Source organism: Sinohyriopsis cumingii, chromosome 10 (assembly GCF_028554795.1).
Source record: "Sinohyriopsis cumingii isolate HCF-2022 chromosome 10, ASM2855479v2, whole genome shotgun sequence".
Lineage (NCBI taxonomy): Eukaryota > Metazoa > Mollusca > Bivalvia > Unionida > Unionidae > Sinohyriopsis > Sinohyriopsis cumingii.
This window is the reverse complement of record NC_142970.1, coordinates 4,753,021-4,772,500: the sequence shown is the minus strand read 5'-3', so window position 1 is coordinate 4,772,500 and position 19,480 is coordinate 4,753,021. Positions and strand designations below refer to the sequence as shown.

The 19,480-nt window shown below is 39.4% G+C and overlaps 1 protein-coding gene across 2 annotated transcripts in view; it reads left to right on the top strand.

Annotated features, from left to right (window-relative positions):
- Positions 1–19,480, top strand: part of LOC149789515 (uncharacterized) — a 171,403-nt gene that overhangs the window by 22,931 nt on the left and 128,992 nt on the right. Inside the window, exon 2 of one of the 2 annotated variants that reach the window (XM_089971562.1) lies at positions 1–2,640. This exon is cut by the window's left edge and continues 446 nt beyond it. The exons of the other annotated variant lie outside the window; for it this stretch is intronic. Coding sequence (XP_089827688.1) covers positions 518–1,900 — 1,383 coding nt within the window. The 5' untranslated portion in view covers positions 1–517 and the 3' untranslated portion in view covers positions 1,901–2,640. Of the gene's footprint in view, positions 2,641–19,480 lie in introns of those variants that run through there. 2 annotated transcript variants of the gene reach the window in all.

The following is a 19,480-nucleotide window of genomic DNA, read 5'->3' as shown; positions in this document are numbered from 1 at the left end:
TCCAAACTATCTGAAAGATTTTTTAGAACATTTAAGTTGGCATTTAAGCATACATTGTACAAAAAGGAATTATGTAAAGGACAAACACAATTATTTTTCAGAAAGTAAAACGCTGAAAAGGTTAAATAAACTACCTGACAAGAAAAATCAAGACGAAAATGAATCTTTCGGATCTTCAGACAACCGTACGAGCATTAACAAAGCTAAAGTAGGATGGAGTACATCCATGGAACATGAGGCATGGCAAAGGATGAAGAAAATACCCGAAGAGCAGCCGATCTACTCACATGGATCTGTAAAACCTTCCGGCAATAACGAGAACATGACTCACGGAAAAGAAGGATACTGTCTATCTTCAGAACATGAAACATTGAAAAGGATGAAGGAAATACCCAGGAATAAACTGGGATAAGAAAATGAATTATTAGAATACTCTGATAATCATAATGGCGTTAATCATGCCTATGACATATACATTCCTTCACCAGAACATGAAACGCAGAAAAAGATAAAGGAAATGCCAGAAAAACCCTTTGGATATGAGACCGAATCTGCAGAACGTTCACGCAGTCATAATGACAGGAATCACGCAAAGGATAGACACAGATCCTTCTCAGAAAGCAACATTTTGGAAAGGATTAATAAATTGGCTGTAAGGACTCCAGAAGATGTAAATGAATCTTTTGGATGTTCGGACAATCATATGAGCACCAAAAAAGCAAAAACAAGATACAGCCCGCCCATACAAACAGCAACATGGTCAAATTTGAAGGAAATACCAGATGAACATCCGGTCTGCGCTAATGGATTTATAGATCGTTCAGGCAGCAGTGCGAATATAAATCACGCAAAGGACATACATGTTTCCTCTTCAGAATGTCAAACATTGGAATGTAAGAATAAACTACATGAAAATAAACCAGAAGACTTCAATCCGTCTTTGGGATATTCAGATAATCATATGAGCCCGAGAGAAGCAAATGAAAGATGCATTGTGCCCCAAGAACTTGAAACATGGCAAAGGGAACAGATAATATCCGAGACGCAGCCGGTATACGTAAATGAAGTTGTAGAACGTTCACACAGCGGTGAAAACTTGAATCATGCAAAGGAAAGATGCCGTTTTTCTTCAGGAAATGAAACATTGACAAGTATGACGAAAACACCAGAAGACGACAATGAATTAATAAAATGTTCTGACAATCATAAAGACATGAATCACGCAAATGTCAAACACAGTCCAGTTCCAGAACACGAAACCCCGAAAAGGATGCAGAAAGTATCAAAAAAGCAGTATGGATACATCACTAATTATGTAGAAAGTTCGGACAGTCACAGTGACAAGAATCATATAAAGGACAGACACAGTTCCTCACCAAAATGTGAAACGCTGAAAAGGATGAATACAGTACCTGAAATTAAAGAAGGATATGTAATTGAATCTGTAGGGTGTCCAGACAAAAAGAAGAGCCTGCATAGCGTAAAGCACAAATGCATCACCTTTCCAGATCACAATACTCAGAGGATTAGCAAAATACCCGCAAAGCAGACAAATGACATAAATCAATCACTAGTACTTTCAGATAGCCATATAAGCACAGATCAGGCAAAAAAGAGATACAATCCGACCTCATCCCAAGAAAAGCGAACACGTATGAACAAATTACATGCGAATCAAATAAGATACAATAGTTCATCTGCAAAACCTTCAGATAGCATTATTAACATGAACCAAACAACGAATATATATGATCGTTTCAGCGAATGGGAAAAACCAAGAAAAAGAAGGAAAGAGAAACTTAAAAGGCAGCCAGGATGCATGCGAGAATCCATAGGACGTACAGACAGTGATATGAGCGCAAATCACGCAAATGACGGATACTATCTATTCCAACCATGAATAGTGTAAATAATACTAGCAGCGATTCCAACTATCGCACAATATGTGTTGTTTTATTTACGGTCGTTGTCGTTCTTGTCGTCGGTAATATTCTTTTTCATGTATATTTCACCAGTCGTTAAAACCTGTCATAATGCTTTTATAAATTAGGAATGAGGGCCTTTTGATCGTTTTCCGCACTACAAGCAAACTAAGCATACATTTTAAAGAAAAGAACAGACCCTGAGACTTTCCTGCATAACAAGGTGAATCAGATAACGGCATTAACGTGTTCTTATTTTCGTGTCATACTATAACAAATAATTGGCTATTATATATATATTCTTAATTACCAGAATCTTCAATATATTTATAAAGTTTAATCCATAATACCACAATGTAATCATTAATATTTGTTGTCAAATTACTGGATTGTTAACTTCCTCTTCTATGATGTAGTAGTCATATCATTTCATATACCTCAACTTAATCACAATTAATGTAACTTCATTATGTTTGTTTCTTTTTATAAATGTATGTAAAAATACTATAACTGTAACTGAGATGTTTGATTTTGTGATTTAATTATCACAATGTAAGCAACTATTGTATCAAATGAAAATAATTATATCAAACACATATTTATATTCTTTCCGTAATAACTGGTTTTCATTTTACCTTTGCATTCATTTATTGTATATTTCACATTAGTGCAATTAATCTAATTGCATAAAATTAATATTTTCTCTATCGCAACGTTAATCTGTCCATTTGAAAAAGCAATATATTTATATCTATCTATCAAGCAATTAATGTTTCACCGAATCAGTTGCTCTCTCTCTCTCTCTCTCTCTCTCTCTCTCTCTCATATCTTGCTATCTACCCATTCTTCCATGCATCACTCGATATTGACTCGTTAACATGAATAGACTATCCAAACGTCTTGAACTCCAAAATGCACCTGAACTATACCAGTCGCATACTGGACGAGCTGGCCATGGAGGCGATCCAGCAAAGTGTCAGGATAGAAGAGGAGAAGCAACAAAAAAAATGAAAGAAGAGGAGAAGAAAGAAAAGAAAGATCCTGCCTCACCTCATGATTAGGCCTCTTTCTTTAGGCCTATGTTGAAGACACCACCGGCACCGCGTCAGCCATAGCCACAACCATTACCACCAGTACCAAGAGTCGCTGTCCCCCAGATGTAAAACTGGGATGTGGAGTTCGAAAGACAGCGGCAAGAGTGGGAACCGCAGAGAACCCATCATGCCCGGGTGTAGAATAGAAGACAGAGGGAAAAAGTGTTCACTATCCCTCAAAGTAAAAACTGAGATGATGAGGCTACTCATCAACCATTTGCGCTCCTAACCAAAAGTATCAATTGGGAGAATGACCGGAACCGGCGTTGGGTGTGCGGTGCCAGGCATGGAAGGTGCATACATTAAGAGTCTGAATGCTGTCATTGATTTACTCTTGAACCAAGACTCGTTCATATAAAAGAGTGTGGTAACTCTCTAACTCTTCATCTGGAATTCGGTGTAGTATGTCTAACTTGTAAGGAGTAGGATGAGTAGCAACCAATGTCTTCTGGTCCTCGGTCAGTTGAACAATGTCTGACAATTGGAACGTTTTCAAATGAATTAGTCCTCATATAGCATTCAAGTACCAATGGTTTAACAGAAGCAATTGGTCTTTGCGCTGAGCATGTATTTTGACAAACTCTAGGTAAATGCGTTCTCTCAACTCCACAGACAAACCAAAAATGTTCTCTTGTAACGAATCCGTCCAGAATTTATTGAGCGCTCACATATACAAAGACACAAACACACATAATTGTATGATTGGCAACTTGGTTAGTCTATCTTTTCTAGAAATCTGCTTAGCCCTGAGAAGGGCTGTTTTGTGAACTCAAAATGAACCTCTGGTGGATTAACAACACTTTTTACGAGATCGGGTGGTCGAGTGGTGTGTGCAACAGTGAATTTCTTTCTGGGAATTCGTTTACTAGCCGATTCCTTGTGGGATTTTTACGATCTATACTGTGAGGTGCCGTCCGCGGAAGGCCAATTCAGGAGGAACTGTGTGTGATTGTGCCAAGTATAGAGACTCTAAGAACAGTACAAACTGTCCCTAGGACACTACACCCTCGTCAAAAGTGACATCCTTGCACTATGGCTACCTCTGACGTCTCTCCTCCGTCTTAAAAACTTTCAAAGTCATCGACAAACACTTAGATCGTGCTAGTTTCTCCGTCATCCCTTTATCATATTAATTGATGCACCGAGCGGTTCAGGCAAAGCGGAATTTGTCAAACGTTTAATCGAACATAAACATCATTTGATCAATCGTCCACCTCAACGTATCGTGTCGTGTTACAAAAAGTGGCAATTGGCGTACAGCCTTCTGTAAGAAAGTCAATGCGATTCAATCGTGTTTGTGGAAAGCATTCCTGGCGAAGACGACGGGATCGTGTCTGACCCCAGTCAAATTCATTCGGTCATCTTCGACGATATGTTAAGAAAGAAAGAAGAAATTTAACTGGTTTGCGCACAAAGGGCATCATTACAATGCTATTGTCATTTACAACACTCAAAATGGTTTTCAACAAAGCAAATGATATAGCACCATTAGTCTCAATGCTCATTATGTGGTTTTGTTTAAAAGCCCCATTGATAAAACGCAAGTACAAGTGTTAGCCAAACAGTTAGGAACTAACTTGCTTACTCAGGCCTACGATGGTGCCACTCAAACCTTTTACGCCTATTTCCTCGTGGATATAAAACTCATTACCGCCGATTATTAGCGATTTCATGCCCATTTATTTCAACACTGGTGCCAAGACGGAGGGCATGTCGTGTACACCTCAACACCGACTTAAAAATATATAAACACCTCGGCCCTTTTGGATATGTCTCACACATAATCAACATGACGTCCCTTCAGTCTCATTTTCCGGTGAAATTGACTCGTACATTGTATGGCATCAGTCGCGAAACAAAATCGACAAATACGTTCTCGTGTCTTAAAAGCCAATCTCAGAGAAGGCGTACGATGGTTTATTGAGACAGCATGTCAATTACTGCAAGGCATCATTCACATTTCATAACAAACCAAATGCTTTTTGAGAGAATCAAAGTAGCCTTGACGCAACTGTCAGATGCCCGTATCGAGACTCGAACCAAAACGAAACTATTTTGAAACCTTGAGGTATCGATAATCTAGGGAGTGTCATCATTCGCTCCCTCTTAAAATGGAATCCCAAGGCTCCAAAATTCCTCCCCAAGATAAAACCATTCCCTGACGCAAATGTACCCAGAAGAAAAACAGCATTGGTGTCAAGACCAGGTCACACCTCCAGAAAAGGAAATATCCCCAGAATATACCCCAGAAATCAGCTTCTACCCGCAAGAGAGGCACGTAGACCAGGACGCAACCTCACATCCCCAAACCACGACCTGCAGCGACTGTGACCGCGTCTTCAGTAGCCTCAGGTTCTTCCACGTTTCCGTTGCTGTGGAAGCCTGTCAAACCCAGTTTGACACACCTCTTTCCTAATTTGATTAAATAATGGACACCCCTGTCTCCAGGAACTTCTCCTCCAGAGGTGACACCTTCCACCTCTTTAGCAGCTGCTGCAGTTTCTGAAAAGGTTCCCTTCTCTAAAATCAAAGTCCAAGAGAAATCGAACATGTTACAGTGTTTTACTGGATTTTTCAAAAGAAAGGACTCTCCCGATTTAGTCCGTTGCCAACCCGTCAGCGTTGAGTGATGCTTACATTGAAAATGATATGATGGACCGACAATCAGTAGCGACGCATTCCACGGTAAACAAGACCTGCGGAAAACGATCGGTACCCGTGTTTTTGTGCTCCTGAACGCCTAAAGATGTCCATTACAGCAAGTACACACCACCATCATCGTCGTCCGCCTGTCCAAAAAGGAAAAGAAAAAAGAAAAGAACAGTCTCGTTGTTTGACCCCGCATCTGAAAAAACGCTTAGCCATGCATCGACGTCTACCCCAGTAAAGACACAGTCGACAAAAGAAAAAGAGGAGCAATCAAAAGGGAGGATTGTTTGTCGATATAAAAAGTCGTCACATTTTTGACGTAGCGATAGTCAAAGAGTTCGTACAAAAGACTGGTTATAAATCTTTCGACCTATTCCAAAGAAATAAGATAAAAAGGCATGTGCCAAGTCATCAACGTCAGCATATTTTCTGTGTATGCCCCGGAACAAACAAAGATGTCGCCACCCAGAAGCCATACCTCTTCTGTCCCAAAAGGAAAGAAAAGGAAAGGAGTTGTCCGTCTTGTCCAAAGCCCCTTCACCCATAAAACAACCACTCATTTAAACAACCTTCAAAGCCGTCATCGATACAGTGTGAGAATGTTTTCTGAATGTCTTGAAAAGAACGATACCTTTGTCTCAATATCACGAAGAATGCTTAGCCAAGCATTGATACATTCTTTTCCAAATGGTCCAAAAGAAAATACCCATACGTAAAAAGCAAAATACATTGGTACAACGCAGAAGATTTGTGCACCTTTTGTAAGCACCAATACTTAAAGCTACAATGGCACGACTGACTACAGTCTATTTTTTTAGCGGTCAACATCTGGAGGACACGGTTGCGGCCAAATTCAATGAGCTGTTTGTCAAAGCCTTGGACAAAACCAAACGAACTGTCACCCTCGAGTACCATAAAGTGGCTCGTCGCCCACTGATGAAATTTTCCGATTCCAAGACCATGGCCATTGCATTTTGTCGTGAATTGTTTGACATTTTGGGCGGAAACCTCAAGATGGTCAAAGGTAGCAACATATCACCCATAGTCACCATCTTGACTTTTGCGAAGTTTTTTTTCGATTCCCTGTAGAACTGAACCAAGGACTAAATCTGATTTTCGTGTAATCTGATGTAGTGGAGTACAACGTGGTGGGACACACATCCACACCTTTAGTGTAAGTCACTCATTTCAAAGTGTATTCTGCCACAACCAAGGACGAGGAAGATGGAAACACCTATCAGATTCACTGTGAATTTGTACATCCTCACTATTTACCCGTCCTTAATTATTATTTCGACAGTGACAACATTGTTATAAAAGACGATCTGGGACAAAATATTTTATTTTCCAAAGGGAAAGTTAGGCTCAATCTCCATTTTCGAAAACGATTCTCTAACGACTTGTAAGTCATATATCCTGTACACCGATAAGTCGCTCGACAGCGAGGACATGGTTTAGGTGATAAGCTGAAATCGGTGTTTCGTACGGTGGCCCCCGTTTTAAAACCGATGGTGATACTAGGATTGCATGCCTTGAAAGATGCCGCTTTGACGGAAGGCAAAACATTTCACCACAATGTCATTATCGACAAACAAACTCACAAAGAAGCCATCTTGAGAGCAGGCAGAAATGTGTTGCTTCAAACAGGCAAAGACATTTATGACCGATGAGAAACTCATGCAACTGATCTGGACGCTTCCCAGTCAGGCATTCCTGATTCTCTGACACTACAACAAGGACATGGTAGAACGAGACGACGAAGACACCGTTCAGATGCATTCAAACACCCATATCTAGAAAGATCAAGAAAAGAAGAACCGTCCGAGAATTAGACGTTTTTGATTATTAAATAACAGAGAGATAAAAATGATGCACCGAGAGCCTTGCGAATGTTCCAAGTTGGAATTGGATCTGTTTGCAATGCCACCCACTATTATGACGATGGAAGTATCCCAATGAGTAGAATTTCATCCCATCTCCTATTTGACGACCTCAGCCCCCATCGAATTTGAAATCAAAGGACGTCCCGAAGATTATATTGACCTGAATAGTAGTTACTTGTACATCAAGGTCAAAGTGACCACTCCGGGAGCCGATGCTAGAGTAGCTCCCGTCGATACTTTTATGCATTTCTTTCTCAGCTAAGTGGATTTGTTCTTGAATAAAAAACTGGTCAGCAGCAGCATGGATACTTCCCCGTACAGAGCGTACCTAGAAAATCTCTTGACGTACATAACAGATGCCAAGAGCACTGATCTGGATGCTTGCGTTGTATAAAAACCTGACATAGCAGGCGAGGACAAGTTTAAAGACACAGTCCAAACAGCACTTTATAATCCTAACAATGTGGGCTTTAACTATGGTCGAAAGAAAATCCTGCAAGGATGTAGTTTAGAACTGATGGACCGCTTGCATTTGGATATGTGGTTGCAAGAGAAGTATTTGATGAACGGAGCGGATGTCAGCTTCAGACTGAATCAAAACAGTACCGCTTTTGTATCGATGGCCGATCCTAACGCGTACAAAACCATCATCGCAGAAGCCAGACTATACGTGCAACGCATGGAATTCTTACCTAAAGTAGGAAACGACATCTGTCACACTTTGAGCAGAACAAGCGCCAAGTATCCAGTAGGACTAGTGGAAGTGAACACTATAACCATTGCCGCTGAACTCCGATCCAAGATCGAATCATCTGTTCCAAGGACAGTTACCCAAACGTTTAATCGTTGACATCGTCAGCAAGGTAGCTTTCAACGGAGCCGTTACCGCCAATCCTTTCGAAGTCAGTCGAGATGGCAAGATCTTGTATACCAGAACCATCGAACCTAACTTTGCCCAGAAGAATACCTTGAAATCGTATTTTTCTCTATACGAAGCTACGGGATAGTTAGGGACCAACATCAGGTACGGCATCTCGTACGACGATTATGCAGGAGGTTATGCTTTGTGGGCTTTTGATTTCACTCCTAAGGCAGCGACGAGGAACATTTCCATCCTATAAAATCCGGTCAACTTCGTATGGAACTTCAGTTTGCTAAAGCTCTAACTGAGAAGGTGAACGTATGCCGTATTCGATAATACGATATAAATCAAGAGTTTGACAGAAGTCATTCTAGACTATAGAAGCTATGGAAAACTCTTATCCCTCTTTGAATGGTAGAGAATCTTTGGAAATGGAATGGGAGGATATCGTTGAAGCAGAACCCAAATACAAAGACTTAGAGGGGACGGTAATGTCCAGATGGACAGAAGCGTTAACCACGAAAGATTGCTATGGATCTCAAAACGATCATCCCAGTCAAATTCAGCTCGATCAATGTCAGCTGATGAGTGAAGAAGAAGCAATATGGACGCGTATCTGGATGACACATGGGGTCTCATCTCGGAAGAAGCAGTGTTGCATCAGTGGTATAAAGCTTTGCGTGATCATTACTCCCCTCCATTCACAGCTCTAGAGATCCATCGCATTAAAGCTCTCTTTCCACACAGTACCGAGACAAAGCAAAGAACCGTTTACTTAACAAAGAGTCAAATCTGACTAGATGACTTATTATCACCTGTAAAACAAGAGCAAACAAAACAAAATGACTGCCTAGAAACGTTAGTACCTTTTGAAAAACAGTTGGTACACCACTTTCTCGAATCCTGTCGTGTGCTCTAAAAATGAACTTGCTCATCGCAAACCTAAAGACCATCAAGCTGATATCCTCAACATGGACGACATTCATCTCCCAGGAACCCACTGGATAGCCGTCTACTTCCTGCACGATGCCTGTGTGCAGCGTTTTGATTCGTATGGATTGCAGCCTTTGGAAGTCGTAATCATCGTCTTTATGAGAAGAAATGCGCAGACGATACGATTCAATAATGTGAAATTACAAGGCACATATTCTATGGTGTGTGGGCATTATTGTGTGTATTTTCTTTATCCCTTAGAACATTTAGTGACTTATTTTGATCGTGCCTCTTCTAGAAACGATAGAAAAGGAGATCGATGGTTTTGTGTCCATTATGGATATCTTGTCTTTAGCTAGGAACCGTAGTGTACATCAACGGCCAAATGACCTCCATCAATTGAAGTCTAACTTGACTTCACAACGTTGTCAACTTTGTCGAAAATTGGTTATTCGATAGTATATGAATTTTTACCTTATGTGTTCATTACTTGTTAGTTGAATAAATATGTTATCATTAGAAAGAGTGTTGGCGGTCTGTTTTAAATAAAATGGTTTCACAATACATACTATTTGATTTCTTTCTATTCCTCACCTTGAGATAAGCTATAGCCTTCCTACCCAGCAAAATCGTATGGATGTTTTCTATCCTGTCCGCGCATGAGCAATATTAACCTTAGCGGCCTCTAGTCTGACCATCCATTGTTGACTCGTCAACCTATGAAGAAGATGATCAAAGCCCATTTGAATATACATCGTGTCAAGAAAAACCTGATACCCAAGCCTGATGAAATTGAAAATGTCAGAATGTTAAAAGGGGCACAAGACCTGATAGAAGAGGTGTTTAAAGACGAATTGCAGAATGAGCAAGAAGAATGGACTGAGAATTACATACTTTAGAAACAGCAGAGAGAACAGCAACAGCAGCAGCAACAACAATAGCAGGAGTCAGACATATTTTGTGGACTGCCGTGTGGACGTGAAAGTGTTCTCCACCGTCCGAATAAGCAGACCGTACCTTGTGGGAAAACATGCAGCCAGACGAAAACGCAATATTAAACAATAAGAGATTGCCATACCACCCCGACCCTCACCCCCACCCGCTTTTCAGGGCTACCCCAACCAATCTAAAAAAGATAAATTAGTCAAAATGCCAGAACATTTTTCTGTCTTTGTTCGTATGTAGATAAAAAAAATAAAAGTGTGCCTATAAACACTTCGTTGCTCTGGCTTGTAAGATAGTCTTATATAGTTTTTTATATGTAGGAGTGATGATATTGTGTGTCTGTAGGAAAAAAGTGAACGTGAGTGTTTCTGTTACGTCCCCGCGTTCCATATTATTGATGGTGGAGTGGGTATTGTTAGTTATAGAGAATAAGACTGTCCATACCAATACGAACCAAGATCCGTTAGTAACTCAATAACAACTGGCTGAAATTTTAAATCAAGCTTTCCCAGCTATTTCTACTAACATACTCAGCCAAATCCAGGCAATGTTGGCAGACGACCCCGAAGAATTTGAAACTTCCACGCTGGCAGCGGTCCTGGATGTATCATCATTCAGCGGCGATGAAGCTGAGGAACCTGCACCACCTAAACAGAGTGGAGAAAAGGAAGGCTCTGTCTACCGGAATATGGGACTGGGAAAGGCAATTGATGATATCAAAAAAGCGGGCCACTTCGTCAATGCAATCCAATACATTAATTGGCGCTCTATTATGAAGCTTACTCAGATTCTCCTTACGCCAGCTGACCGAGGCGGCAAAATAAATCGCTAAAGTTCATGGTTATGCCTTTCCTGGGGAAACTAACAAAGAAAGCAAACAGCCCATCTATGCAGGGAAGCAGAGGACAGATGGGGAACGTTTGCCTAAAAACAAAAGCCCTTCTTAGGGCTACTAAAATTGCCTGTAAATATCTAATTGAGATCCATTTTGGCTTGGTATCCCTCCTAGATCAACTAATCTTACATCTGAATTGATCTGTCTTGGTACCGCCGTTTAAATTCTCATACTTACTCTTTTACCATGCGTTACTCAATTTCTATAAGTCGTTTAGACTTGCCCGATTGATTTTTAATTTCAATAAGTATGTACACTATGTACACTAAATTCAAACTTGTTCGGAAAATTTATTCAAAATTTATATCTCTTATGATTTGATTAATTGCAGAGGTGGCTAACACATTATTGGTATATTTTGTCCATTAATAAAACTGGATATGATTTGGAATAAGTACGGGCTGGCGTTCTGGGGAGTACATGACATCCTTGGCTGGCTTTCCGAGCACCTTTCCTCCTTTACCACGCTCGGACAACGTACACGTGGCAGTATGTGGAACGATTTCCACCTGCCACAAGACCAGGTGTCCTAATGTGACGTCATCGCTGCCGACCAATCGTAGCGGGCGTCACATACTGCTTGGGTTGACACCTGTGGCATTTCAATCCAACTAAGAAACATGAGTGTGTCGTGTGATTATTCCCATTCATGTTTATTAGCCTTTGAGTCAGGTTGTTAAGGACTAGTTAGTCCTACACCTGAGTGGCTAAATTAAAAAGTACTCTGTGAGTACATAAAAGCCTGGGGGATAAGGCTCCTTTTCCTTCCCCCAGGAGTACTTAAAAATCAAGCAGTGCGTGAATAAACAAGTGGTACATGTTCAAAAGAACGAAAACCACTATAAGCCAACTAACCAACTAACAACTATTGTTAGTTTTGTATCAAGGGATGTTTTCCTTCACGTGCGTGTCTCAGAAATATAAAGCGGAACGCTCGTCAGTCTGGCAACCCCAGCGTTGACCAGTCAACACTTACAAGAATGAACAGAATAGCCAAATCGATTGAGCTTTAGATGCACCTGGAGTGTGCCAGGCGAATCCTGGATGGGCTGGCCATGGAGGCCATATAAGAAAGTGCCATGCTTTAAGAAGATGAGGAGAAAAGAAAAAAGGGGAAAAGAAAGAAATTATCCTGCCTCACCTAATACTAAGAGAGGTCTGTGAAGTCAAGTCAATGGTAATAACCCCTCCACAGTAACTACTAGCACCACAGCCACTACCACCACACAGAGACCCGTGGTCCATCAGATAGAGAACTCGGACGAAGAATTGGAGGGCAGAGGCAAGAGTGGGAGCCTCAGTGTCCGCATGAGGTAAAGAGGCCACAGTATCCACGTATCCACGCCTGTGGAATAGATGAAGACGGAGGGAAGTCTCCACTATCCCTCAGAGGGAGATTTGGGATGATGAGGCCACTCAACAACCCTCTGTTCTCTTAAGAACAAATGTCAATTAGGAGAATGACTGGAGCCGCCCGTTGCGTGTGTGGTGCCCGGACTGAGTTAACCAGGTTCATCTGAAGTTTACAAAAAACAGCCCTTCTCAGGGCTAATCAGATCTCAAGGAATGAGAGACTGATCACGTTGCCAAAAATGTGTGTGTGTGTGTGTCTTTCCTTTAACACACTCATTGCCCCTACACTCATGAATGTTTATTTTGTGTGAATGTAGAGTAGTGTGACTATAAACACCAACTCCTTTTCTAACATGATTCTAGGCAATGATGTGTCTTGTACATAAAACCATTCCCTCTCGAACTCTTAAAAAAGTATTTTAGGTCATCACTAGATTGTTTGGTAGGGGCTATGGACAGCGTTGAGTAATCGGCACTTTCAAAAACGAATTCGTTTAATGATTTAAAAGACAGTTGGTATTGGATGGTGGATGCAGAGTAAGTCGTAGAAAGGATTTCAGCTGAACGGAGGCATCTAGTTACCTTTGACCTCGCGCCAAGTGAAGATTCCAAAAGCAGCCAGAATAACATAACTGATACGAGCGGGATTTGGACCAAATGAATAACACAAACACAATGTGTGCGAATGACGAGACTTGAATATTGTTCGATACGATGATGGCACAAAAATAATTAATGAAACTATACATGCAATACCTGAGTCTCGCACACACCGTGCACACACATTAACAAAAGAAAGAAAGAAAGAATCTCTCTCTCTCCACCAGTTTCAGTCTGGCGCAACAGCACCTCCCACCAACTTCAGTCTGGCGCGAACAACGCATTCCACCAGTTTTAATATGTCGTAACAACACCTCCCACCAATTCCAGTCTGGTTCACCTACACCTCCCCCTCCACCTGTTACAGCTACACATAGATGAAACTGGTAGCGTATAATACGAAATACGCTATCACACAAAATTCTCAAGATACTCAAATATATGAATATGAAATGAATAAATATCCACTGAATTAATACCTATAGTCCATTATCTTATATCAATGTCCCTAATGGTTTATACAAACAAACAAAACATACATTAAACCCCCACTTTACGTGTGGCTTTCTACTCCAAGCCCTACACGTGAAAAGGAATAAATTCTAACAGTGAATTGTCAGTTGTTAAACGTGGTTATTTTATCTATCGAAGCTTTATCAAATTTATGATAATAATAAAATAAATATGTCACGAACACACTGAAAAGCATAAATTTGCAATGGAATCAAAATTATTTTCACAGTTGTCACTTACCCGTATGGCTGTAGTTTTGTGGTGCCAAACCGACACTTGGTCACAAGATCCAAGCGATGATGTACAGCTTGTAGTAAAATCTTACTATTTATACTATATAAAAAAGACGTTCAAGACCCAAGGGTAAAGTACCCGTATATGTCGAGAAACATGGGCATCACGCTACGAGCGACCTAAAACGAGATGTACTCATTCAGCAACTATATGTAAAGGTGATAAAACAAGCTAATCTACTTAACGCTGTACGCGTCGACAAAGTCAAATATACATTGTCATCGTTTAATGCAAAACCGAATTATTTTCTTGCCTTATTCCGTGACATAGAGATCTGGTGAAAGACGTGATTGAGGATGAAGTGGAGAATTTAAGAGGATGTATTAAGCCTATGTATGTTAAGGGGTGGGAAAATTAAAGGATTATCTTGACGGTGTGAGAAAGGTAAGAAAAGTTTTAGAAGAAATAGACAATTTAACAGATTGGTCTTTTGTGAAGTGGGCCTTAAACCAATTAAATAAAGCAGAACAAATGGTCAGAAAGGTGAATGAAGAGGAGGTGACGAATATAAGATATATCTAGGCTAAGGAGAGAAAGGAGAAAGAAACTTGAAAGAATAAAGAGGACTTTGTGAATGTGAATGAAAATTGGATTGAGATACAGGAAAACTTGAAAGCTGGATACCAGAGAATAAAACGAAGAAGTAGAAAGGAATAATAGAGAAAATTAGGAGATGGTGGAAAAACTGGAGAAATAAGAACCCAAAGGCCCTTTTCAGGTCCACTCCAATGCCTCGAAAAGATATATATTCTCTCTTGCCTAAACAATTTTAGTTGATTTTTGATGTGATAGATTTATCTGCATAAATCTATGCTTGTGTCATGTGTCCATGTCTCAAACCCTATCTCGAACCACGTCTCTATGTCTATGTCTCTATTTGTCCTAGAGTAGTGCGTATTCACGTTAGCCCGTTGCCACAATGTTCCGTCCGATTGAGGTCAGCCACTTGCAACATTGTTGCCAGTGTCCAGTACCGTGATGTCACCCCTGTTCAATTCATATTGTCCCTATACAGGCCCAATATTTTGCCCATATACAGGCCCAATAATCCCCATGTTAAATTCCCGTTAAGTACCCATAGCGTAAATGATCAAATTTAACATCGTACTCCCATTGACGCTAAAGTGGCCCCCTTCACTACTCACATTGGTACGTTTGTTGTCGTTGTTGTTGTTATAGGGTTTAACGCCATTTTGCAGCACAAGATAGAATATATATGGCGGTCAGTATTAATGGTGGAGGAAGAAGTCGGGAAAACCCCGGAAAGAACCACCGACCCTCGAGAAGCTACTGGCAAGCTTTCTCACATATCCACATTGGCCGAGCCCGAGACTCGAACCCACGCAGACAGATGTGAGATGGCAGTGATCCGTGACGGGGAGCGCTTTAGACAACTCGGACCCCCGGGGACCCCCGGTATGTTTGTCATGGGACAATAATTGTTTGGGGAATAGTTATCTTACAAAATTCCACGAACTTCCATTTAAAAATAGAAACCATAGTCTCAATAAATCTCTTCATCACGGTATAAATCCATGGCTCAGTATGTAACAATAGACAGAGCTCTTTTTTATTTACTGCGATGGTAATGATTAAAATTACTTTTTTTGTTTTATCAACATAACAGTCCAAGACTGTTGCGTTCTAAATATTAGCTCAAACAATGGTTCAGTTTTTAGACCTATTTTAGTTGTTTCAAAGATCTGCAAGACTAATCATATAATTCAATTAGATCATGTTGGTGCGGATTTCGTGATTTCGGAAATAAATTAACATTTATGATCCCGTTATAATTATAGGATGACCTAATTAAAAGACAGAAATGAAATTAAGGCCATATTAGTTTGTTGCTGGAGGATAGTTTGTAAGATTATGCCAAGAAGTTGTTCACCAGTAGTACAGCCTAAATTAAATCTTTCACCTTTCAATTTTGGTTTAGAGCTACAAAACAGTCTTGTATCTCTAGCATGATTTATTTTGTATCTCCAAGGTTTATGCAGCCTATCAATGACAAGAATAGATTCAGGAAATAAATACGCTCTATGTGGTCTTCAGTTAAAACGTTTGCGCTTACACAATTAATAACGGACATGTTCTACTAGGTGATAGGACTATCTAAAGAGTAGAAAGACACAGTTTGATTTATGGAGCTTGTATCGTGACTCCAGTTATCTTAAATTCACTGAATTGTCACAGATAGCGGTATAATAAGACAATAAGGTATATTATCCATGCGAAAAATAATAAACTGAAAAGTATCAAAGTAGCAACGCATGAACTACATAATATCAGTAATATATAAAATTATTTAAATAAAATGGTCGTTCCTCGAGTCAGAACGGCTCTGTCTTTTCCTTAAAACGAGTCCTTACCTCATTCCCCAAAATGTAGCCGTATCTACGCCGTTAATGGAGACACCCTTATTAAGAGAACCTGAACTCTCTCTCTCCCTCCCTCTCTCTCTCTCTCTCTCTCCATGGCCAAAGACCTTTCTTAACTTATGAGTAATCCCTTCTCATAGCAAAATATGAGAAGAAGGTTACGATACAACCTATATCATAGCAAAAGTAATTTAGAGAAAATTCAATCTTAATACTATTCTGTCCTAATATTTATATTGCATCCATTGGTCCCTTATCTGAGTAAATGAAAATTATAAATTTGACTTACCATCCTACTTTGAGTCAATGAAAACCTCTACTCGTGTGTTACTTCCTTGTCTGAGTCGATGAAAAAGTTTTTATGTCTATAGGTCCCTTCAGGGCCATTATCATGAAAACTTAAATTTCTTACAAGTGCACACTATTGCCCTGTTTAGAAGCTCTGTTTACTCATATATGGTGTTGCGGTACTCTGAGCAGATCATGATATGTGCTCCCCCACCCTGCCCATTGATCTGAAGGTCATGGTCTTCTTCTATCCCTTTTAACTCTTTTCTCGGTTTCCAAAGTCAAGGTTAAAAAGAGAAAACAAAATTGTCGACATCACATGCATTTATGATCTCTATAGCTGATAAATACAGATTTAATTTCCAATGAAATAATTGAAAACATACACGACACAGTTGATATTGAAAAAATCACAGCACAATACAAACGATTGTGCTAGATTTATTAGTTTTAATCTATTAATTTAGCACTAGTTTTTGTGCACTTTTTATTTTATGTGTCTCGTCATGGTTAGGTCTAGTAAGAGATACATTACACAATAAATTCTCAAGTTTGACGGACTAAGTCCACACATTTAATCTTAAGCCGACAGCACTGGTGCAAAATAAATATGTTATGATTGGAAACGTAGACACTAGAAAATGAAATCATTGTACAGAAAGGATTGCACAAAATGGTATATAAATTTAGTCTGTAAGAGTATTCGAAGCGTTCGGTTATTTCTACCAGTAGCATTTTGCTACCAAATTTACATTGTTTTGGCAGCAATGTTATCAGTCCAAAGAGAGGTAACTCAATATAAGAAGTATGATTGTACGTGTTAATGGAACTTCCCTCTTAGATGTCTTTCTTTATTTAAGAAGAGTTCGTTTTAAGCCGATACTTACACTCGATATTTTGTTGTGTTCATATATATCAAGGACTTCATTAAACAGGCGGTATCCAAGGTACTATTAAACTCGGATACACTTTTGAGAAGGTCAAGGGCACATGACAAAAATCATCAATATATATCAAATGAGGAATAGTTCCCTATGTGAGAACACTGGAGAAATCGCAGATATCCTGTTGAAAAAATCAAGGGTACATGAGAAACATAATCATTACATATCTCACATATTTATAATTGTCCTCAATGTAAAAGCACCGGAAAAATCCGCGGATACGGATATAACCTTAGTTAAATGGAAAATATGCAGAACGTATCCAGAAAATATTGACCAGATTAGAATTGTATGACTAATATCATCGACTTTGTACTATGAGCATACAACGTTGCCTCATATAGCTGAGGTTTCCGGAGATATCCACCTTTTTTTCACAAACGGGTGGAAATGAAAATTACTTTGCACACTGTATGGTAACGACCACTTACCTTTCAACCGTTTTGTAAACTTTGCTTCCAAAGGTGTGTGTGACAAGTAGTAGTGGAATGGTAATATTAATTAATTTGTTATTTATAAGATCGAGTTATTGCTGAAAAATCCTATCGATGATACATGATCCAATTTTGTAGCACATAACAGTCTTAATGTATCTGTGCATTAGGTTCAGAGGGACAAGATTTCGTATAAATATATATTGCAAAAAATAGCAACAATGCGACTTATTCTATAAGATTATATATGTATATATATATATATATATATATATATATATATATATATATATATATATAGTATGTACGATGTATCAATGATAAACCACGAGATGTATAAATATTTCATTAAAAGGAAACGAGTGTACATACTATACATATATTTTATTTATACCACTTCAAAGTTTTCATTTTATGTGGGAGATAAAACTGACGGCCACAAACAGCGCACTTTAGGGGTGTGAACTCTTCACAACCCCTCGCATGTATGGACGCTCAAAAAAGAAGTTCTGTAGTTATTCATAATTTCCTGTACACTTTATTCATATTAATTTATATATGTTTCCTTTAGCAATATTAATGGAATGAAAACACAAGGCTGATAGTTAACATTCAAAATATTTTTAATAATGTGCATGCAAACATTGAATTTGCAGCGTTCGTTGTCATGAACAGTAACAGGGCGGCCATTTGCATCGATAGGAACTGTACGATTCGAGCCAGAAACGTCAAAATAATGAAGGAACAATAGGTAACTAAACAATTTAACCTGAACCACATTTCATTGATATCGTTTATTTCCATATTTCGCTATTTCTACTGACTGTCAGTGTCACTTTCAATAATTCTCCTACGTTTCCGCTGTGTGGGCCCTGTTTGAGAATTCGCCTATTGAAAGTTGACCCAGTTAGGGATCTCGTTCTTGTTTTCCGTTAGGTTCATAACAAACATATTTTGTACGGTGATGTTTGATCCGTAGAATGGGTTGCTGATAATCTTATTCTGCTGAATATTACACGTTTGGGAACTTGATATAATGCAGTCTGCTGCTGTGCAGTTCGATTGTTGCTGGGGTGGGGGTTAACATCATCAATACTTGGGTGGCCGGTGTTGCTCAGGTAATTGGAGTACGTCTGTTGTTGTTTTTCACTAATGTTTGAGTAGCTGTTTATAGACTGCACGTTTTTGTGGCCAGAAATTTGCATCGTATCAGTTTTGGGAATGTTTTTGTCTCTTCTGAATTAAGTACTTGCGGCTACGTGTGTTTGTTAATTTCTTTCTTTCTGTAATATTTGCTTTCTCTTTCATTTTTTTTCATGATGCGTCCAAGTTTGTTAATTCCAACGACTTGTTTCCTAAACCATTTTGGGTTTGTCGCTGAAATTGGCATAATGTTGGGTGCAATATAGAAAGGATTCACGTTGGCAAAAGTCTGCTGGTCTTAGATCAGCATATCGTTTGTAGATAGCAAGTGGATCTCTCACATTGTT